Source organism: Hypoxylon trugodes, assembly GCF_022578975.1.
Source record: "Hypoxylon trugodes strain CBS 135444 unplaced genomic scaffold F4822scaffold_12, whole genome shotgun sequence".
Lineage (NCBI taxonomy): Eukaryota > Fungi > Ascomycota > Sordariomycetes > Xylariales > Hypoxylaceae > Hypoxylon > Hypoxylon trugodes.
Genome location: NW_026250027.1, coordinates 285,366 through 307,975, shown reverse-complemented (window position 1 = coordinate 307,975; position 22,610 = coordinate 285,366). Strand labels below are relative to the sequence as shown.

The 22,610-nt window shown below is 47.6% G+C and overlaps 8 protein-coding genes across 8 annotated transcripts; 4 read left to right on the top strand and 4 right to left on the bottom strand.

Moving 5' to 3' along the window:
• The first annotated feature begins 208 nt into the window (after positions 1–208).
• Positions 209–2,023, top strand: F4822DRAFT_89603 (Mpv17/PMP22 family protein). The gene is made up of 4 exons (XM_051464133.1): positions 209–844; positions 1,042–1,132; positions 1,195–1,739; positions 1,797–2,023. The coding sequence occupies exons 1-4, from the start codon at positions 776–778 to the stop codon at positions 1,905–1,907; spliced, it is 816 nt and encodes a 271-aa protein (XP_051308791.1). The 5' UTR covers positions 209–775; the 3' UTR covers positions 1,908–2,023.
• A 549-nt stretch (positions 2,024–2,572) lies between these two features.
• Positions 2,573–4,568, top strand: F4822DRAFT_89646 (putative phosphoglycerate kinase PgkA). Its single transcript, XM_051464136.1, has 3 exons — positions 2,573–2,872; positions 2,993–3,413; positions 3,469–4,568. The coding sequence occupies exons 1-3, from the start codon at positions 2,807–2,809 to the stop codon at positions 4,233–4,235; spliced, it is 1,254 nt and encodes a 417-aa protein (XP_051308790.1). The 5' UTR covers positions 2,573–2,806; the 3' UTR covers positions 4,236–4,568.
• On the bottom strand, positions 4,401–5,805 carry F4822DRAFT_89665 (DSS1/SEM1 family-domain-containing protein). The gene is made up of 3 exons (XM_051464138.1): positions 5,460–5,805; positions 5,138–5,261; positions 4,401–4,987 (listed from the first exon to the last, which is right to left on the bottom strand). Exons 1-3 carry the CDS (start codon positions 5,596–5,598, stop codon positions 4,948–4,950), a joined length of 303 nt encoding a protein of 100 aa, XP_051308789.1. The 5' UTR covers positions 5,599–5,805; the 3' UTR covers positions 4,401–4,947.
• A 721-nt stretch (positions 5,806–6,526) lies between these two features.
• Positions 6,527–9,545, top strand: F4822DRAFT_89609 (uncharacterized protein). The gene is made up of 2 exons (XM_051464134.1): positions 6,527–8,841; positions 8,899–9,545. The coding sequence occupies exons 1-2, from the start codon at positions 6,929–6,931 to the stop codon at positions 9,185–9,187; spliced, it is 2,202 nt and encodes a 733-aa protein (XP_051308788.1). The 5' UTR covers positions 6,527–6,928; the 3' UTR covers positions 9,188–9,545.
• A 4,128-nt stretch (positions 9,546–13,673) lies between these two features.
• Positions 13,674–15,212, top strand: F4822DRAFT_89615 (uncharacterized protein). Its single transcript, XM_051464135.1, has one exon. The coding sequence runs from the start codon at positions 13,999–14,001 to the stop codon at positions 15,061–15,063; it is 1,065 nt and encodes a 354-aa protein (XP_051308787.1). The 5' UTR covers positions 13,674–13,998; the 3' UTR covers positions 15,064–15,212.
• On the bottom strand, positions 15,212–16,736 carry F4822DRAFT_89842 (D-isomer specific 2-hydroxyacid dehydrogenase). The gene has a single exon (XM_051464140.1). The coding sequence runs from the start codon at positions 16,387–16,389 to the stop codon at positions 15,361–15,363; it is 1,029 nt and encodes a 342-aa protein (XP_051308786.1). The 5' UTR covers positions 16,390–16,736; the 3' UTR covers positions 15,212–15,360.
• Positions 16,737–17,526: 790 nt separating this feature from the next.
• F4822DRAFT_89469 (TFIIB-domain-containing protein) lies at positions 17,527–19,392 on the bottom strand. The gene is made up of 3 exons (XM_051464132.1): positions 19,276–19,392; positions 19,038–19,194; positions 17,527–18,915 (listed from the first exon to the last, which is right to left on the bottom strand). The coding sequence occupies exon 3, from the start codon at positions 18,770–18,772 to the stop codon at positions 17,693–17,695; it is 1,080 nt and encodes a 359-aa protein (XP_051308785.1). The 5' UTR covers positions 18,773–18,915; positions 19,038–19,194; positions 19,276–19,392; the 3' UTR covers positions 17,527–17,692.
• Positions 19,393–19,545: 153 nt separating this feature from the next.
• Positions 19,546–21,746, bottom strand: F4822DRAFT_421831 (cytochrome P450). Its single transcript, XM_051459839.1, has 5 exons — positions 21,319–21,746; positions 20,990–21,221; positions 20,575–20,934; positions 19,990–20,508; positions 19,546–19,918 (listed from the first exon to the last, which is right to left on the bottom strand). Exons 1-5 carry the CDS (start codon positions 21,575–21,577, stop codon positions 19,810–19,812), a joined length of 1,479 nt encoding a protein of 492 aa, XP_051308784.1. The 5' UTR covers positions 21,578–21,746; the 3' UTR covers positions 19,546–19,809.
• Positions 21,747–22,610: the final 864 nt, after the last annotated feature.

Below are 22,610 nucleotides of genomic sequence, written 5' to 3'. Positions count from 1 at the left end.
AACCGCTAGTCTCACGACTAAATGCTGGTTGGTTAACAGAAGAGCACTTACGCGGCTATCCCACTACTCTGAAGACCACATAACATTCGTTAAATTCACTTCAACTCTAGTTCTATGATTACCATTTAACCCTCATAAACTTTTTATTTGCGATTATTTAAATTCTCGATTTCTTTTTATTTGTGTTACATTATTAGTGATCATATTTAAGAAAAAGGGGACGTGGTTACACAGCTAAAAAGCGGAGGAAAGCGCCGATCGGGACTATTTATACCGTCACTTGACTGGACTTGGAAATTGATGATCCAGGCAGTGCAGTAGCAGCCGTCCCGTCAGTGCCGTTGCCTTGCGTGCTTTCCCTTTACCCCAACCTAATCACTTGAGACTGGGGCAGGTTCAATTTCGAATTCTTTTCCTTTAGAATTCCATCTAAAAAACCTAAGATCAACAACATTTTCTTCATATCAACTATCCACTATCCACTTAGATCCGATCGGTGTTTGTTTGTCCAGGGTCCATTTGATCGTGTCGCTAGGCCAAGACGCGATTGATTTTCGCTGGTTCGAGCCAGACCCATTTTGACAATTGGTCTTATTATTGGTAACGAGTGCCAAAACGGGGTTTGCCTGTCTTATCGGAATCATCAATCTGTCGTCATCGATCGTAAAATCCCCAGCACGAGCCTTCGTGAAGCCCAGTTTTCAAGCCCCAGATCCGAAGAGCGCCATTCCCATTTGATTCTTTTCGAAATCGGCCTTTTCCACTCCCTTCCAAAATGGCTTGGGAACTCACTCGGCGGCGTTTCATTCGCGCCATCAATAGCAAATTCATATTTGACCGCATCGTATGTTCATCCCTTGCGAACTTATCTCACCGTTAGCCCTGCTCTTCCCTTTCAGCCTCGATCGTCGTCCGCATCCATACCATCATTGCCATCCTCCTCATTGTCATCCTCCTCATCGTCATCCATATACTAAGACGTCACCACTATCCATTTAACCGATATTCCTATTTACTAACATCTTCCCTCTCTGTATCTAGCCTCTTCTCCATGCAGTCATCTTCTTCATCGAGATGGCAATTATCGCGCGCCTGGTGTCGCGCTTTAACGCTTACTATGATGAACGGCCAGGTATGAAGCTTTCTACCTTATTACGATTTCGCCCCATACGATGCTAACGATATACAACTTAGTCCTTACAATGATGGTAACGAACGCCGTCCTTGGTGGTATCGCCGACACCGTAGCCCAAACCATCACATCCGTCCGAGAACGTGCGCTACGAAAACCCGGCGGTCTTACCAAAGACGACACAGTAGCTATCGAGATCCACGAACTAGACCGCAAGAACCCATGGAACGAGCGGGAACTAATCCCCGAGTCCAAAGATCTTCCGCCTCCCTTCGACTTCGAGCGATTAACGAGATTTATGGCATATGGTTTTGGAATGGCTCCTTTACAATATAAGTGGTTCAGCTTTCTGTCGCGAGCATTCCCCATCACGAAGACGAGCGCATTTGGCCCAGCGATGAAACGAGTGGCTTTCGACCAGCTAATTTTCGCACCCTTTGGTATCGGATGCTTCTTCACAGTCATGACTGTAGCGGAAGGTGGTGGCCGAAGAGCTGTCGCTCACAAGCTTAGGGATATGTACATTCCTACTCTGAAGGCGAACTTCATGGTCTGGCCTGCTGTGCAAATCATCAACTTCAGGTTGATGCCTGTGCAATTCCAGCTGGTAAGTTAATTCGTCATAAGATTCATGGCACATGTTTTGACTAACAGTTCACTCTAGCCATTTGTCTCTACCATTGGTATCGCCTGGACTGCCTACCTTTCGCTTACGAACGCTTCCGAGGAGGTTGAACAGAAACCAGCCCCCTACTCTCCTAATATTCGTCTATAAACAAATTGCATGCCGCTCAGTGCACTATAACTGGGCCCTCTCCTTACTATATAACATCCTGACTTGGAAGTCAATCCGGCGGGCGTTACGGTGTCGGAAAACATGATTTTCGTGTGGTAATCAAGACGGCGGACACGATACAGGACGGCGCATTCTTTCTGGATGAAGATTTAGGGTAACCTGGGATAACCCTGTATATAGGTATCTACCTAGATGGGAGGAATCGGAAGCATTATTTGCACATACACTGAGCTTCCGTGATTCCAATTACATGACGATCGAGGCTATCCCCCGAAATTCTAAGCCTCCTATAGAAACCCGGGGAATATATGCAACCTAAGTGCCTGGGTGGAAGACTATCATTGGCCAATTCATAACTACGAAATACGGTATCAGAAATATTCCGACTTGCTCCTTTGTAAACGGACATTGATCATTGGAGCACAACGGGAGTCGGGACGGTGACGATCGGCCGAGGGTTCATCGCACCACTAACGTATCCTTAGTTTTCGCAACGAACGGAGGATCGCGGTTGTCAAGCGGGAATCTCCTAAGTCAATCTAAAACGGCGATGTATCCATCCACTAAATTTGCCGGCGTAGGTACATATATGCATGTTAAATTTAGCGTGGTTAGGTGCAGCCACCGGACGTCACCCGTCAAGCTCCTTTACCTCACCCCACCAAATTGTAGGGGAGCTGCTACCCCTCTGCCCCTCCATCCATCCAGTATTATTAGTCCGGCTTCCCTTCTGCGTGTTTTTTCTTACGGACATCCTAGGAAAAAAAAATAAAAACATCAGCCTTGAAATACCGCAAACCTACTTTGTGATTATTCCTCTAATTCCTCAAAATTATCCTCCAAATCCAAGTGTCAATTGAAACCATCTAGCCGTCAAAATGTCTCTTTCTAACAAGTTGTCCATCACGGACGTTGACCTGAAGGGCAAGAGAGTGCTCATCAGAGTGAGTGATCCAAAAATGATTTAATACGAATCTCGTTTGCAGTGTTCGATTGCTATAATATCTACAATCCATTATATCACGCATTCATGCCATATAAACTAATATAACTTCTTTGTAAAGGTTGACTTCAACGTCCCTCTCGATGCTGATAAGAAAGTCACCAACAACCAACGTATCGCTGGTGCCATTCCCACAATCAAATATGCTATCGACAACGGTGCGAAGGCTGTCATATTGATGTCCCACCTTGGCCGTCCCGATGGAAAGGTCAACCCCAAATACAGTCTAAAGCCCGTTGTCCCTGAGCTTGAGAAGCTTCTTGGCAAGAGCGTGGAGTTTGCACCAGACTCCGTCGGACCCGAGGTTGAGGCTATTGTAAACAAAGCGGATAACGGCCAAGTTGTTCTTCTAGAGAACTTGCGTTTCCACGCCGAGGAAGAGGGTTCTTCTAAGGATGCGGAGGGCAAGAAGGTTAAGGCGGATAAGGCTAAGGTTGATGAGTTCCGCAAGGGTCTGACAGCTCTTGGTGATGTCTACATCAGTAAGTTCCCTAAACCGACTCTCGGAGTACGAAGAAAACTAATTGATATCTCTAGACGATGCTTTCGGAACCGCCCACCGAGCCCACTCTTCCATGGTCGGTGTCGACCTACCCCAGAAGGCCGCCGGCTTCCTCATGAAGAAGGAACTCGACTACTTCGCCCAAGCCCTCGAGTCTCCCAAGCGCCCCTTCCTCGCCATTCTCGGCGGTGCCAAGGTCTCCGACAAGATCCAGCTAATCGACAACCTCCTCGACAAAGTCAACAGCATCGTAATCTGCGGTGGCATGGCCTTCACATTCAAGAAGACCCTCGAAGGCGTCAGCATCGGAAACTCCCTCTTCGACGAAGCCGGATCCAAGAACGTAGCCACACTTATCGAAAAAGCCAAAAAGAACAACGTCAAGGTCGTCCTGCCCGTCGACTACGTGACGGCGGACAAATTCGACAAAGACGCTACCACGAGCACTGCTACGGATAAAGACGGTATTCCCGACGGATGGATGGGTCTAGACTGCGGCCCCGAATCTATCAAGCTATACAAGGAAGCCATCGACTCCGCTCAGACCATCCTATGGAACGGTCCCCCCGGCGTCTTCGAGTTCGAGAAGTTCGCCAACGGTACCAAAGCCACACTCGATGCCTTCACGGCTGCCGTTGCCGCTGGAAAGATTGGTATTATCGGTGGTGGTGACACCGCTACCGTTGCTGCCAAGTACGGTGCTGAGGACAAGTGCTCGCACGTCTCGACTGGTGGTGGTGCTTCCCTTGAATTGCTAGAGGGCAAGGCGCTACCTGGTGTCGTGGCTCTTAGCACTAAATGAGGGTTAGGTTTATCGATGCGTCTTTAAATTAGACTGGCATCGGATAACGGCAAATATGGCCTAGAAATGGGGTTTCGGTCGGTCAGTTGATCGATTTTCAAAGGGTAGCTTACCTACCTGAATCCACATGGGATGCCGGGTGCTGGTCTGGTTACATAGACCGGCCGGATGGTATCTTTAACATCATCATTGTTGCGGTTTTGGTGTGCTTATTGATACATACAAACAAATAATGTTACGTTAGGAAGTATGCGTTGAGTTCATTACGTATGACGTAGCTAAAACAGAATAGAGGAATACCAAATACAAGTATTAGATCATAATTTATGCCTGTAGTGTTAGTTTCTTCGAAGTTAGGAAATGTCTCAACTTTGGGGATGGGTAAGCCTTATTTCGGTATCAACACGGAAGAAGGCGATACACGGATGTGTTAGGAGTAGGAATAAGCAGGTATTCATTATCCACCAAGCATCCTTGTATCTACCAGTCTGCCAATCTATTTATTGATCGTAGGTAATCTTGTTCACTTCCCTTCCCGCGTCGTCACGATGCCGTAGAAAAGCCAAGGATTTAATACAATCAATTTAGTTTCGTTACTTCTCTAGCCCTGCGTTCCCGTTCCTATCTCGTTCGGGTTCCCATCTCGTTTCTGGTTTGGGGCGCGTTTAGATCGAATGTGGTTGGAAGCTAACTATGGTGTAGGTTGTTCTCTTCATCTTCGCTTCGACGACTCGACTTTCTTGAGTTCTTCTCTGTTTAGGAGTTAGTGTTGGTCCCCGATAGTGCGGTAATAGTTGGGGCAGCGGGGACGAAAGAGATGTTCCAGGTGACGAGATACGTGGTAAGGATGCAAGATGGGGGTGGTTGTGAGCGTGTATCCGTATACGCATGTTTGTACGTACCTCAACTGTGTAGAGAAATCATCGGTGGTGTCATCATCGTCCCAGCTCTCCTCCCATAGGTGTTGTGTCGTGGTGCCGTCGCCGCTGGTAGTGGTTGCTGCTTCGGTCTCTTCTGCGGGCCAATCTGTTTTGTGGCGTGTTAGTATTCAGGACGGTCATATATGATCATTGTATGGCAATGCTGGTGGGCAATGAAGTAATGGTGTATAATGAAAGCCTAGTATAGAAGCAGAAGTAGGACGACATCATAAAAGTGATGCATGTAGATGGATGACGGCAAAAGGTACACCCGTGTTTGTAGCAGTTTCAGAGGTAAATGTACCTTCAACAGGGAAATCCTCAAACTCATCGTCCTCCTCAAGCGCAGCAGTAGGTTTCTGCTGCTGGGGTTGTTGTGATTGTTCTTGCTTCGCGGTTTCAGTAGCGGGCTTGTCACCGGCCTTGTTCGTTGGAGCGGCCATGGTTAGGTTTATTCGATTGTTTGAGAGGTTTCGTGTGCTTTGATCGAGCAGTAGCCAAATCTATGAATTGGACAAATAAATGCAATTTTAATCGACTGCTATTGTTATTAATTTGTCTTGCTTGGGGCGAGGCTGAATGTGGAACGGAGGAAAGAGACGAGGCTTTGAAATTCCAAGGTTCAGTTTGCGGGTTTGATGTTTCTCGAGCTTGCCTTGCTATCTTATGTAATACAGATTGTTAATAAGCTCTACCACACTGTTCTAGCGCCAACTATCGGTACATAGGTAGCTGTTACCCTAAGAAAGTAGATGGGGCTTATCTCCGAACTAACCAATCAGTTCACTTCCCGAGGTTGGGCGGAGAAGGACCCAATAAGCTTGCGTAACTGCAGTACAATACGCCTCTAATACGCACCTTCAAGGTTCTCGCCTGCATACAACTGCAGCAATGCCCAGCTAAAACCAGGCCAGGCTCCGAGCTTTGTTTCTTTAGTACCAACTCAATATTTATTGTGCACCTGCACATGTGTTATTGATCCGGTAGGCTTTGCTGCAAGGTTGAATTTAATTCATGGATTTGGTGTCATGTAAACTGAGAGATCATCTTTCTAGTGTGCTCAGCCGCAATCTGCTACAACATTACAACATCCCTATTTATTTATGTCAGGCTTACTATCAGGGCCCTTTCTTGGCCAACCTCCTTACACTTCCTCTATATTTCGTTTAGGGGTTTCAAAGATAACGCACGGCACTTCCAATTGCTTTTATAAGAAACATTGTTTTCATTTCCATTCACTCATGACCATACTCATGACTACCTTCAGGGATTGTATTACTTAGACATTCAGTAACTCACCAAGACACCTCAATCTAGTTTAGTGTCGGCGGGATTCATCCTTATCTCCCGGTCTACAGACGTCATCCCGATTCGCCTTATTTGGGGTTCAAAGGTGACTTTGGTCTCAGCCCAGCCCCAGCAGCACACGAGTCAATACCTCCAAGGTTGCATACAATATTGTGCTTATTCAAGTCCTACTTTTTTACATAATCCTCTACTTTTTTTTCTGCGTTGTCTTTTTTTCTAAACCAAAGCTGAATGTATCAATCCTTTGTCCTACTGTCTACGTACTAGAGATTTTCAAGCCATGCTCTTACGTTAGACCATCCCACTTAGAAACTAGACGGCTACCTCGCGGCAGCTACGGATACTACGGACTTATCGCCGCCTTCTAATTAAGACACTAACGGGACGAATTTTCGTACATCCCTCCCTCCAAGACGGCATCCTCTTTGTTGTTGCTCCGAGGTTATACACAGTCAATATCTCACCATGAATTCGATCGGAGCTTGGCTTCGGGGTTCCGGCTCCAAGTCGAACTCCGCTTCAACCTCCCAGGCAGATCTTCAGGCACAGGAAATAGCTGCCTTGGAGGATGCCTTGATTGGTACGGCTATGATTATGAATGACGATATCGAAGGCGCGGAGGAGAGGCTACGAAAAGGTGATTCCTCTTTTCATCACCTGGGAATGTGCGTCTGTGTTTTCATGAGAAGTATCCTCGGATTTGAGAAGTCAATTATGGCTGAAGCAGTCACGCGTCTCACGGACTGCGAGAACAATGCGTGGAATGAGATGAAGAAGGCCCAAAAGGAGGGTAGAAGCGCAAGTGAGGCAGAAGACCGGGTATATCCCCCGGGGAGCGAGTATTCTCTAGTTATGGCGGATTCCCAGCTTATGTTTGCTGTCGTGTCCGTCCTTCATGAGAGCTTGACAGAGGCCATCAAAGGTGCTTACAAGTTGCGGAAGGCGTTCATCACTCTAGATGAAATAATGCAATCGGAGGCGGCATATTTGAAGAGAAAGGGTCTGCGCTCGGACTTCTCCAAGGAAAATATCTCGTCGTCTTCGAGTTCAACTTCCGGTCAGCGTGGGAATGGCAGTGACGACACAGACACCGACCTTGATTTTGTGGACGCGGACGAGGCACACTCCGGAGCGCAAACACCCTTAAATTATGAAGGGCATCTAATCAAGGATTCCAACAGCCCCGAGAAAAGAATGAGCCAACTATCTTTGAAATCCGACTCGACATTGCCACAACCAGCAGACAAACCAAGTGCGCTAGCGAACTCGTCGTCGCAAATTGGCCTAGAAAGCAGTCCCGATTCGGACGTTTTCAAGAATCCTGTCGATGCCTTTGTTCATAGCGGTGTGAGCATGTGCTTCGGTGCTCTCTTACTCATCTTATCGACAATTCCACCGACCTTCTCCCGTCTATTATCCATTATCGGCTTTCGGGGCGATCGTGAGCGCGGAGTCCGCATGCTTTGGCAGAGCTCTCGATTTGATAACATCAATGGAGCCGTGGCTGGGTTCATGTTACTTAATTATTATAATGGACTCCTAGGCATCGCTGATATTCTCCCCTCCGAAGAGGACGCCAAGAGGGGTGCAGTTCTGGCGTACCCAAGAGCTAAATTCAAGGAGCTTCTCTCTAGGATGCGCGCCCGATATCCGGATAGCAAGCTCTGGGTTTTCGAGGAGGCACAAGTCCTAGGCTACAACAAAGACTTGCGTGGTGCAATCGAAATCTTGAAAAATAACAAAGATTCAAAGATGCGGCAGGTTGCAGCGTTGAACAACTTCGAGATGGCGTTAGATTCCATGTACATCCATGATTACCCCGCTATGCGTGACAACTTCATTCGGTGTGTTGAGCTCAACGACTGGAGTCATTCCTTGTACTACTACATCGCTGGATGTGCTGAGTTGGAGCTCTATCGGGATGCGTTTCACAGTGACGAGAAGAATGAGTCAGAGATTCAACTCCACAAGAAGAAAGCAAACGAGCTCTTCCGAAAAGCACCTACAGTAGCCGGCAAGAAGCGCTTCCTAGCTCGACCCCTGCCATTTGAGCAATTCGTAACCAGAAAGCTGCAAAAGTGGGAAGATCGAGCCAAGGAATTAGACACCGATCTCGTAGACATCATTGGTGTCAGTCCAGCTGCAGAGATGACGTACCTATGGAATGGGACCAAGAAGATGCTAGCTCCCGAGCTGCAAAAATCTGAGAAGATCTTGTCCTGGGGCCGGCTAACAGCGTCCGAGGAAGTACAGAAAAAGATCAAGACAGAGATAGATGAGCAGGCTACTCGTGATGTGTGTCGAGCTGCAGTATCCCGTTCGTTGGGGAGACTCGGTGAGGCACGCGAGCTGCTCGATAACGTTCTGGCCATGGATAAGTGCGTTCCCAATTCCCCTCCTACCTACATAATGAATATGACTAACATGTGCTGCAGAATGGCGTTCAAGCGTGCTAACAGAGACGATTACGCGTTACCTGCAGCTCATTATGAAATGGCGGTACTTGCATGGTGGGAGGTGCAGAAGCCTGAACTCCGAGAGACAACCGAGAAAGGAGATGATGACGACTGGCTGCGGGAGAAGACAGAAGAGTGCCAGTCCTGGTTGGATAAAGTGGCCAAGTGGGAAGCATTCGTCCTTGATGCCAGGATCAGCATGCGGGTTCTTGCCGGTATGGACACGTTGAGGTGGTACAAGAGAGAGCACGGATGGACTGTTGCCTGATTTCCTTGTGGCGTTCTGTTGGGGATTTACGGGAGCGCGCATATCACGACATTGCTGCCTATGATGCGGCATGTCAGCTGGTTTTATGGGTATAGAGGTGTGAAACATAGATGCAGATCGGTCCCAAGGAGATGGACCTTGCAGGTGTTGGTCAGGGATAGAATCGGAGGGTCAGGTCATCGAGACCCTTTTTTTAAGACATCCATACGGACACTGTTAGGATACTGACATTTGAGCGCATTTCCCCTATGCAAGAGTCCGATCATGATGTGGTCTTGCATGCAACACCGGTGCACGAATTATTCGGTTCGACACTCGTGACTTCGAGTAATCGAAGGAGAAACAGAAGCGCCCGAAGTGGCAGCATCTAAGTTTCCCCTTTTTTCTTCTCTCTTTTCAAAGGTAATGAATGCAGGTAAGAAGATATTTTCATATATACCTGAGCTCCATCCCCTCTATGATGATCAATTCAATCCAGATCAACTCAATTCACCTCACCCCAACCTAATACGAATACATTCGTGTCTCACTTCTTATATATACTTATCACCATCAACATATTGACTATTTCCTTTGTTTTCAATACATCTGACAGCAGACCCCGTCCAGCCGCCCCGACGAACCTTTCCTGGGTTTGACAAGAGACACCCGGGCACGGGTAGCTCGATTCGGCTAGGGAGGCTGGGTCGACAGACTTCGTTGCGTTCCATACCTCTATGGACTTTTTAAGTAGGCATTCAAACGTGGCCTCGAGGTCGTCTTCATCGAGGCCTTCAGTCGCCTATACTCGAAGCAAACGTCGCAGGCCGTCTACGGGGCTTCGGGCTCACAGAGGAGAAGATGCCGGCGCCCTCGACACAGATAACACATTATGACCCGACGCAATAGAACATATACCGTGGCTTAGAAATAAGGCGCGAGAATTGCATCTAACAGAGTCGAAGAGACAACGAATTTACCCATCGAACCAGGATGTCTCGTCTTGAATTGCTATTCGACCATCGGATGGTAACCACCAGTATGGGATTAAGTTGACGAAACACCATTTCGTTCTACAGCAAATATACACATTCATAACTATGTCATTAAAACTCGACTTAAATTAACCTGGCACCCGCTTGTGGAAGGCTCGCGAATTCTACAGCGCCGACTTCTTCGACGACGAGGGTAGACTTAGGGAAGATACAGTTAACCCAGCCGACCTACACACCCACCGCCAGGACGGAGCCTAATAGCCACACCTATAATGGCAATATTAAGAACCCAACAACCTTAAGAAGGAGGTGGCGCAAGGCAAGGTGAAAATAATACGAGGACTAATCGGAGACATCCCGAATTTCACCACAATCAAACTTGGCAACGTTCCCATTAATATAATAAGGGGATGGGAAAAGAATAGCAGCGCAAGGGTAAGCACTTATTTCTATACCTTCACCAATCATTTGACATCGCGCCACTAACACTTCTCATGAAAAAAGGGCCACCAATGGACGAAGGTCGACCTAACCGAACTTTGACATTTACCCATATTGAACTTGCCTAAGCTGTATACCATGCAGACAAACATTAAGGGGACTCTAAAATTACCTCTGTCCCCGAATCCGAAAGACTGGCGAGAACGAAGGGCTCGTTAAAAGAATTTACGTCCCCAAGACGAGTAACGGCAAGACCACCCCCGGCCGCCTATAGGCTTTTAAGACGCTGCCTATAGCATTGAAGCGCCGGGTTTTCTTGCTCGCTAATACTTGGGCCCCTAAGGACGTGTAAAAGCTGATTCACCGTTCGATCGATCGCTTCACACGCCTGGTCGTTTATAGGTTTTAATTCTAGGAACATTACTATCTCTTCGGGGGATGTCGAGAGACCCTAGGTCAATTGTCTAAATAACATCCGGAACAAGGAGGTAATGGCCGAGTAAAAGTACGTTAAAACCCGCATACCCGCCTGAGTTTGGAACTTGACCAGTAGGCTAACATAGTTCTAGCATCATAAATAAATGCCCGTATAAGGGTGCTATGGGGCTAATGGATCGGTAGGGCTCTAAGCCCTTCGATATCTTGTCACCGATCTCTTTTGCCTAAGTTCCGGCGTCTATGGCGCGACAAATAATACTTCCTCAACATTATTTTTATCAGAACTGCTTTTGCTCACCAATACTACTGCCACCAAGGACGCAGCCTCATAAAAGGAGTAATAGTGAATATACTCCTATTCATCCATGTTGGATCGGTTGGCGATACGCAAAACGACATATAAAGCCAAATAACAGACCAACGTGGAGAGTACGTTCTGGTGGATTATTCCATGCAGTTGAACGCATGCGAGACATCTAAGAGCTCCCCAACAACCTTGGAAGGGCCGGAGGCTAGGATCATACAACAACGCTCAGAGGCGAGCATAACTAAAGAGCCTCATGCACCCATATCATCGACGACTTTAAATGGAGCCAATATTCACTCCCACTTTCTGGCATACTGCATAACCCGGCCGGGGACTTTTCGGTACACGACGGCGATTAAAAGTGCTCCTGGATTCTAAATATATATTCGACCATAATAGTCTACTCCAATGCGCCTGCCGTTAGTTTAAAGGGACCTTAAAAGAGGCCCCATTTCCGTAAGGTTCGAATAGGTATGGGACCTTGTCCCGAAGCAATAGCTCCACCGCCTCAGACAGACTCAGATTGCGTCTGGCCTCTTCCTGGCGGAGTTCCCCTGGGTCGTCGCCGTCGTCACCCCCGCGGGTGAAGCAGTGCCAACATTACACCATTTCTCAAGTACGAACAATGTCGGTGGCCAAAAAGCTTTCATATTTCGGATCTGGTACTTCGAAATGACCTAAGTATACTTGGATACTACAGAGGAGGCTTTAATCTCCCACCACTCCTTCTAAACATGGGGGAAAATATCGAAAGAAAAAATTTAGTTCACCTTCAAGCAACGCGATAAACCGGCAATAAATACCAACCGCGTCAAAAATATCCGCTCGTCGCCGGCGCCTGTTACGCCCCGCATAACTCAGAACTCGTGAAATAATCTACCCGCCATCCTCATAAAGGGTATTGATCGCAATAAAAATCGATCGTGTAAAATAGCGAGTATGGTGAGGCGACGGGTAAGTAAAACTGCCTGCCATGACACATATAATTGCGCTTCGCCAAATCAATGGGCACATTAAAGAGGACTACATATTTATCACCGGGAATGGACCCGAGATGTTCGTACGGCGGTGTTCCGTCGATGTCGGTGGGCTCGGGTCATTCGAAAACGTAGGTTGGAAGCGATGCAAATAAAATCCACCAACCAAAATCAACGTCTGTAACACCCAAATGGAACAGCGGAATGATGTACTCAAGTATAGTTGAACGGCGGGAGAGAGCGAATCACGTCCCATCAATGAAGCTCTATAAACCCTCCCCTAACTACGTCACTATACTCACTAATTCGTCGGGGCCGAGTGTGCATATTTACTAACCCTCAATAGCATGAATAAAACGGACGGCGAAACAGACGGGAAGAGGCTCATCCTATTACTAGGACTCATAAGCTATTGGGATCTTTTGGGGGCTTCGAGACGGGTCTTGCTGACCCTCCGGGATTGGGTTAAACTTACGCCGCTAATGGTAATAAACCACGATAAATTACCTAGCCACTCATAAATAAGCCTCAGCAGCTCAATAAAGCTAAGGCCATTCCACCAAAAAGCTTCACTAAGCTCCCTCCATCACACTTTAAACCACCTGTGAGCAACACTATCATAAGTAAAATAGGGCATAGTGATGTGCAGGGGGGAATTATTGGCCTGTGGAATCCCTTGGCTTTCTGGGGTTACGTTGTTTTTTTTTACTCCCCTCAGGCTGGCCAGACGTGCATTCATCTCACATTTTTCACGGCACAATGTATCATGTGCTGGATATTATCTAATAAGAGGTCTACTTTACTCTTGATAAGTCGGAGTGAGCCATCCGCAAGCCATTTACCTAATTCTTGGTACTAGTGTTATCTCCCCCTGAACCTCCCAGCTGCCGGGTGTAGCTTAGGGTTAAAGGAGAGCCGTGCCGCAAGTAACGGGCTTCTTGACTGGCCTCCCCATGTTAAGGTTCGAAAGCGACAGACGCAATCGATTAGGACCGTCGCTACTCGGTATCCCCGTCTAACCATACCGTAATTATCACGCGACTTCAGTCCGGCGTCGCTCCTAAACCTGCCTCCTGGCACCGCCTTCTACGGCACCAGAAACGACGGCAGAAGCGACGCTTTCTTCGGGTTTAACGTTTAGCGTTCTTTCTTCTAGACATATTTAGGTACTGAATCTTATGTAAAAGTTTGGCAGATATTAAGTATAAAAGTTCAAAAAGAAAGGTAACATAATTACGGCGGTCCAATAAACACAAAACAGTCATTACACCAAAACGCCGTACAAAAGGACAATATGGTGGCATCACGTACTGTATTACTGTAATTACGGGGAGTCGTGCGCTGAAGACCCCTATAATTACAGGGTATGATCGTCGTGGCCGATGGATTCAGCTGAATCAGATAACTCCGTGTTCCGTCACTACGGGATAACCATGCGCGCAGGATCGCTTGCAGCTCGATGCATTCTAGATTTCAACCGCCAAGGAACGAGGTGGTCGGAGTTTCTCGAATGATGCATCCTCTCTCATCCGCGGAAACTAAGCTGAGAATGTCCAAAAGGAGGATGTGAGGGGAGAAATAAGATGGACGTCTGTCCCAATAACTTGTGCCCCTGGAAAGCAACCACTCACACAGATCATGTGAGAGGGCATCCTAGGAAAATAATCAGCCACCATGAAATTCATTACCCTTCTAGCACTAACCACCAACTTCTCCCCAGCCGTCGCAGACCCTCTACTTGAGCACCGCGCCGCTAACACCACCGGACCTCCATTCCCAGCCAAAACCATCTTCCAATTCAACGAAACAAACACATGGATAGAAAACCTAGCCATCCGCCCCAACGGCGACCTCCTCTTAACACTTCTCACCCCAGATGCTTCTCTCTACACCGTCAAACAACCCTACAGTCCCTCACCCACGCTCTCTCGTGTTCACTTCTTCGATAATGCGACCAGTCTAACTGGTATCGCCGAGATACAACCTGACACATTCATCATACTAGCAGCCCAGTACCATGCCGTCGGCGACCCAATCCCCGGCTCCGCTATCGTGTGGGAAGTATCCTTCCACAGCTCCTCGTCCTCAGCGCCGTCAATCCGTAAAACCACAGATTTTCCTGAAGTCCAACTCGCCAATGGCGTCGCATTCGTGCCGTCTTCCGTACACCATGGCAGCGACGTAGTCCTCATCAGCGATAGCTACGGCAGCTGTCTTTGGCGTCTGGACACGCGGACTGGTGCGTATGAGATGGTTCTAAAAGTCTCGGAGATGATGGCCCCGGCAGGTAGTGTACCACCGCTTGGTATCGATGGGTTGAAAGTACATGGTGGATATGTGTATTGGGGAAATTGGGCGACTGCGGGGATTTACCGCGTGCGTATTGATGCGCAGGGATATCCTGTGACGAATTCTACAAACTCAACGGCGGAGGTGGAAAAGGTGGTTTCGTTGGTTCCGGAGTCGGATCATGTGGATGACTTTGCGTTCGATAGGCAAGGTCTTTTGTGGACTGCGACTAATGACGGTAACATTGTCGCTGTGGTGCGAGCGGGTGGGTCGTTTGAAGCTGTAGTCGGTGGTGCAGAGGAGGACATAGTGGCTGGTGACACGGCTATTGCGTTCGGAAGGACAGCACTAGATCGGGATGTTGTGTATGTTAGTACAAGTGGTAGCCTGCTGAATAATCAGACAGAGCCGGCTAAGGTTGTTGCTGTTAATCGTGCTGCATTTCGCTAAGGGGTAAGCGGGCTTGTGGGTTGAACAGGATTGGTACTATCATACTGCATGCAGTTTGAAGGACCTGGGAAACATATAGAACATGCACCAATTGCTCTCGAAAGAGTATTTGGAAAGTGAATTGAATTTAGTTCTAACAGTTACCGGGAATATTGAATATAGGCTAACCGTATGGGATCCCTTAACGATGCTCTCTTCCCCCACCATCCCTTCTTCCATATGATATCAAGCCAGGAACTCAGCGACCGTTCTGAATCACGACTTCCTTCACAGCCTACTCTTCACTCCCTTTAATTGCTACGCGACCAAATTCCTCAACTCCTGCCCAGCCAAAAACCGCCTCAAGTTATACGTAATCAAGTCTTCCGCGCCCTGCGGTCTACCACCCGCCGCATGCGGACTCACAATCACATTCGGCGCAAGCCACAATCTCGAGCTCTCAGGCAGGGGCTCCGTTTTAAACACATCAAGCGCTGCACCACCAATCTCTTTCTTCTCCAGCGCATCAACCAATGCATCCTCATCAATACTCGTACCACGACCAACATTAACAACCCACGCGTGATTCGGTAATAACTTCAACCTCTCGGCATTCAACGCATTAAGCGTAGTATCCGACCCCGGCAAAATCATAACAAGCGCATCCGTCTTCCGCAACAACTCGGGCAACCTATCCTCGCCATAAACCTCGACCCCATCCCTAACCCCCGCCGACCTCGCCACCCCCGTAACCCTAGCCCCAAGCGCAGTAAGCAGCGGCGTAAGCGTCTTAGCAATATTTCCAAACCCCCAAATCAGCACCTCCGCATCCCTTAGGGTCGTAAACCGATCTTTAGGTCTATCCGGCTGCGGCCCGCCAAGATGTCCCGGCCACTTCTTCTGCACCTGATAATCGCGCATCTCATCAAACCGCCTAGCCCCCGCAAGCAATAACCCGAGCGCATGTTCAGCAACGGTATGATCATGCAACCCAGACCCCGTAGTAACCTTCACATCCCCTTTAAACCCGGCGTTCAGGACATCATTCGGTCCCGCAGCAAGTGATTGTATCCACTTCAAATTCCCCAGCTTCTTCGCCGCGTCTTTCAGGTTATCCGCGCTATTACACCAAGTCACGAGGATCTCGGCATCGGTATGTTCGTCCGGGATCGGTTTCTTAACATCGTAGGGATGTAAGGTCGGCGCGAAGCCTTCGAGGCTTTGGACGTCGAGTTTGAGGGAGGTGGGGTAGAGGAGCTTCATAGTGGGGGATGTTGCGGTAGAGATTTGTCTAAGTTTAGGTATCGAGGAGTATACACGTCGAGAGGTGAGTCGAGCTAGTAGCATCAGTCGTTAAAAAAGAAGAAAAGAGGGAGAAAGTTAAACTCTTTCCTTTGTGACAGGTAGAAATGAATCTACGTAATAGGAGGAATAAAGTTAAAGTTCCAAGCACGTATTTACCGGGTTACATGTACGCACGCAATATGCCGTGTAACGGAATGTAGCCGGCATGCGGGGTCCGGAAAGTAGAGCCTATATCGGTGGATCGTCCCTTTCTTACCGGGCTATTATTTACCGAGTAGCTTCAAAGTTCCTTCCAGCTCCTATTGTATCCATAATATCGGGCTCTAGCTTGCAAGACTAAATTGCGAAATGGAATACAGAATTATGTCATCGTACATGTTACGCAGTAGGGCTGCCATATCACCGAGTATATTCTAGAGCACATAAAAAGCATTAATGATCATGAGGAAATAATAAATTTATAGCAAAGATATGACAAACGCCATTGTTTATTCAATTTAATACATCTGCTTGTTATCGGATCAATCCCGTGAGGGATATATTGTTAGGAACCCCTAAATTTATAATCAAGTAAAACAAAAGAGGAAGGGGTATAATATCATCAAGAACTCTCACCTTGCGCGCCAGTACAAATAAAAACTTAAAAATGCATCAGCTTTCATTAAGGCATAGCTCTAGTCAACAGCAGTTAGGCAAGAGTTCGTATAGATGCTTTTTCAATTTGCATCTACGATCCCTAACACCCCCTGAGAATCGTGAAAGCCTAACCAGTAGAGCATGTGCCGTGAAAAATCAAATTCTCCATCCATTACCACGTATGCCACGCCACGCCACGCCACAGATGCCCTCGTCATGAAAAAACTCTTTGCAGCCTATAATCAATTTAGTGCTGCAAACCCTCTGTCGACGATGTTGTTGATGACAACCTCGTATTCGTATGCGATAACGTGTTCGTGGATGGACGGTCGCAAAGCTCTATGTTTCAAGAGCAAGACAGCGCAGAATATGTATTGAAAGAAAATTAGTACCGGCCAACGGAAATCACCCACGGCGAGTACGTTTTTCTCTTCCTTGCGCAATAAGGCACCTTAGCTTAATAGCCAGGTGAATATGGAAATAAGAATCGAGAAGGAAGCGAGTAAAAACAACGACGGGAAAGTACCAAATGATCTGTGTATCTCATAATCAGATCTGCCAGAGAATGGATAAGACTCATAAGCTCATGGCAAATTTGGTTCATCGTAGCTTTTCAGCCAAGATGCATTAACCCTGCATCCGTCGCATTACCGTCTCCTAATGCCAGTTCGCCGAGAGCATTCTGGACATCACCCTTATCCCTTCGCGACTAGTTAACAGGAAGTCGGTCCATGCGTCCGTTGCCCTTCGGGGCGAGCCAGTCCTTCTCAACAAGTTGGTCACGAGAGGGGTACATGTGACGGTAAGCAGTTCGAATAGTACCATCACTGACACCCGCAACAGCCGCGATATCCCTCGACGTTCTCGAGTCGCCCATGAGATGAGATGCCATGTAGATGGCGGCAGCAGCGATCGATAGGGGAGATCGACCAGCGAGGTCCTTGAGAGACGAACTTTTCTCAGCGAGAGTCTTGGAAATCTTCTCCATAAGGTGAGGGTTCTTGAATTGGAGGTTGTTGCAGTATCGAGCACATAATTCAGCCGCGCCGGTAGTACCGGTGGCTTCGTAGTTCTCGACCATGAGGAACGAACCAGTAACGTTAGCGTCACGGTTACTCTGCAAGAACTTCTCAAGAACCTTGAAGGTTCTGCCGATTTCCTTCTTGGAGACCTTAGTCAGAGAGTAGATCTCACGGAAGGTTCGGGGAGCCTTCGACTGGCGACAAGCGATGAAGATGCAACCGGCGATAACGGCCTCTTGCGGCTTGCCCTTGAACAATTTGTTGTCTTCAGTAAGCTTGAAGATGTGCTTTGCCGAGTCTTGTGTGGTTTTGGGAATGCTAATAGCCTCGCACAAGTTCGTGATCTCTCGGTAAGCAGCTAACAAGTTCTTGGTGGCCTTGTCATTAACTGTTCGGTTCTGAGCACGGTGTAGCTCTCGCGCGCGCATTCCTTCGCCGAATCCGATGCTTGTTTCAAGCTGGGAACCATTAAGAAGAGGGTTCATAGCGTCACCAACACGGGAGGGATCATCGTTGCCTTGGTCGTCGTTGGCGAAAGTACGCCACTCGGATCGGGTGTCGATGATGCGATCGCCAAGGACTAGGCCACAAGAGCCACAGACCATGTCACCGGAGGAGAATTCTTCGATGAGATTCGGGGGATCTTCATTGCAGTCGGGACAGAGGAGTCGCTGGTTCAGATTTTGCTTGTACTCTCCATCTTGACTTTGCTGGTTCTGACCGCCGCCAAACATGCGCATCATGTCATCGTCCATACTGGGCGCCATGATTGCCAAGATGGCAGAATGGCGATGGAAAATGGGCGATGGACGAGATAAGATGTGTGGGTTATGGTCGAAGTTCGTCGGGGTGAAATGTGGACGACGGGTAAAAAAGATGTAGATGCGAAGGTGAGACGCGAGGAAGATGCCTGTGGAATGTTCCGAGTTATGTCAGCGTGGGTCTAAGGCGAAATTTGTGGATCCTTCCAGCAGATTATTCAGAAGGTACAAAGTACGTGATTAGCGCACGGTACAAGATCACGGTACGTACCTTAAGGCAGAAAATCAATTTCAGGATCCACCTGAGATACTTAGATACTTCCAGGTACCTCAGTACTCACGTACTTACGTGTGATGTTTCTCACGATATCTGTGATCTAGATTTCTTGCTTCGTAGAATCCGTTACGGTTTCCTAAAAAGATATTTTCTATTTCAAGTCAGCAATAAATAAAAACAGAAGAAGAAAAGGAAATTCAAGAAAAGATATCGTGCAGGTAGATATACTGACAATTTTCAGGCTTATTCGAAGAAAGAATTCTGCTGAAAAGGAAATGTTGAAGAAGATTATTCTTGTTTGAAAGAATATGTTTTTTCCCCTCAACAAGTTGTATGTGTATAAACTATTAACTTGTTTTCAAGGTGTCTATCCACCTTTGTCGTGCACTTACCAGCTGCCGGGTGCAGCTACAGTTATCTTTCTTCTGCCTTAGGAAATCGCATATCCTCTTAGGTGAAGATGGATCATTTGTTAACCACAAGGTGTGTAGATATGCGGTTGTGTTGAAAAAGTTGAAAAATCGAATTTCAGATCTGAAGGACCTACGGGGGTCTAAGTACATAATCCAGTAAGCACACGGTCCCTGAGTGGTTTGGCCATACCGCACCGCCATTATATTTCAATAAGCGTCAAGCTTCCCTACGCAATAGCAATCTTCCAAATAAAGTTCAACCGAAAATCTAATCTTTTCCTCTCATTTATAACATTTGCTGTCACAACCACCCCTTTAGCTAACCGCACATAGACACATCCTAAACCCTACCCTCATCTAAGCCTAACGCGCGTAGGCATCCCATCTTTCGGCCTCCCAACACCATTACCAGTGCGATAAATACGCTCCCCGCCAATAGCATCCACCGGCGTCGTGCGGCCCCTGATACTTCTTAGTCACTCCCACCACGGAAAAGGGGCAAATAAAGGGACAAAGGTGGAAAAAGAACTTACTGCAAATCATGCCATCCCACCCCATCAAATTCAAACTCCATCTCCCTAACCGTGAATACTAGAGCTAGCTTTAACTCCATCAGCGCAAGCTCCTCCCCAATACACCGTGTACTTCCTAGCTCGAAAGCGCGCCATGCGTTCTTGACTGGGTATAATGAATGCCCTTCAGGAACGAGAAAGCGCTCTGGTAAGAACTCCGTAGGTCGCGGGAATAGATCGGCACGGTAATGTATTGCTGTGGGGCTGGTGTATACAGTCGACCCTTCGGTCGGGTAGACGGTCCCTTCGTATACGATATTAAAACCGCGGCTTCCTTGGCGAAGAGTTGAGCCGAGAGGATGCAGACGGAGGGTCTCTTTGATGATGGCAGTTGTGTATCGGAGACTGTTAAGCTTGCCGGGTTGTTTGGATATTTCCTCTGCTGCAAGCTTAGGGTTCGAGCCAAGGATTTGGTCGTGTTCCTCGCGAAGCTTTTTGAGTACTCCGGGATTTCTGTGGACTTCGTAGAGGGACCAACATCTGTGACATGTATTAGTCAGATTCGAGGTGCCTTGACCCTTTCCCTAGTGGCGCCGGAAGATATACATTGCCTGAGCGGTCGTCTCATGACCAGCTAGTATGAAGAGCTTAAGCATAGAGACGATAGTATCGATGAACTCTTTACTTGGTTGGACGGACTTATCCGCGTGCTCCTTCTTGAACTCTTTAACAGCGAGATCGATAATGGTCTTCCGACTGCTAGCATCCGGCTTCAGGCTTGACTGGATCAGTGGGAGCAATGTATCGCTTATAACTTTGGAATTTAAAGCAACATCCTGCCGATATGACGATTTCCAACGCTCGATCCTCGTTCGAATATTCTCGGTTTTCATGTATGTAATAAGTTTTCTGTAGGCGTTGAGGAACGGCGTGGGGCCTTCAGTCTGCTCTCTCAAGCGGAGATCTCTAGCGATTGCGAAGTTCAGTAAAGTGACGCTGCGCACGACACATGTTTACCTACAGCGAGACTCGTGTGATGACGTCGAACGTCAAGGCTACGGTCTTATCGAAAAGCCCAAATAGTTCTCCATAAGTGCCATCTTTTCCGGCTTGTTCCTTCAAGAGCTTCGTAAAGAGACTGACCTCTTCAATTATGATAGGAGCATGCGACAAGAGGTTCTGCATTGAGAACCCCGGATTCAACCGAGAACGCCATATTCGATGATTCGGTGGGTCCATGGATATCAAGTCCTCTATAGGTACGCAGAGGAGTTAGCGGCCCTGCCTTTAATCTTTTTTTCATGTAATGCCTCTAATCTAGACAGGAAATGAGGATCGTTTAGTACGTACTACCACCCGTAACCGGAAACGTAGCCCACGAAAATCCAGGATGTCTCGGCTGAGGAGTCTGTTGAGTGAGTTGAAAACAGGCCTCAGGGCTAGTAGCCATGATAAACGGTTCAGATACAAATGGCCACAGATCTAAGTAAATCACTGGTGGACACTTCTCCTTTTCACTAGGGAAGTATTTCCGCCAATTCGTGGTGAGTTTCTGATGGGAATAGACATCGTGGGCATCTTTCGGCAGACCATCCTTTAAGCTCTTCATTAATGGGATGTGACCAAGAAGAAATGAGTGTGGTTCAGGAACGGGCTATATGAATATTATCAGAATCAATTCGTATCGAGATTGCGTATTCTCTATTTTCGTCCCGCCTTAGTGACGGAACTGGAAAGTCGATATGAACGACTTACAAGCCCTTGATGTTTCATCCTCCTAAACTTAAACCTCATTCGGAGGCCCGTATAGACAATGTTTCCCAGCCATAAGGCCGCGACGAGGATAACCGACAATCCAACGAGGCGCGGAGCCTCGAAGTGTAAATTGGCGAACGGGAGAAACATTGTAGTGACGTATTCATGGAAGTATTGAAGAACAGAAGGCAAACAATCCGCAACGACTTGTATAAGACTTAGTGGGGAATGTGATATATCATCGAGGTCAATTACTGGGATTTATGGTGCGTAAGCAATCCAAATAGCTGTCCTCTGATTGGGGTTAATAGATGCGCTGATGCGGCGTATATCCTTGTCCTCAGCACTTGTCGATCGTGAATAAGGCGTATTCGAGCTAGTGCCTAGTCTTTACATGACAGTCAAGATTTGTATTCTCTTTCTAAAAGCTGCGCCGCTACGATATATGTGCGGCATTAAGTCCTTTTAGTCACTGGTTTGCAGTCCAGTACAGCGAGAAGTCATCGGTATCTCTCTGGGTGCATCAGACAGACCGCCTAATGCAGCGCTGTGGCATACACCAAGTGTTTCTTATATGGTAGGACATGAGACGATTAAATAGGTTCCACTAAAGGACTTCCATCTTCACCGAGGGCCGAGAAGACGGATGGTCCTCTTGCGCCGTGTGGGGAAATATCAAGTCCGAGGTCCGAAATATTACAGGTCGGATTACCCGATCCAGATCGATATCTCGGACGCCGGTGTATATCCAACACCGAGAATGTTCTTATATCCACCTGTGTTAGTCATGTCTACACAGCCCTATTAAACGACTGCGCAGCTGGGGATGATGATGAGTACGTCAAAATGTCTCCGACGACTTCAAAAGACTAGATCACGGACTGGGT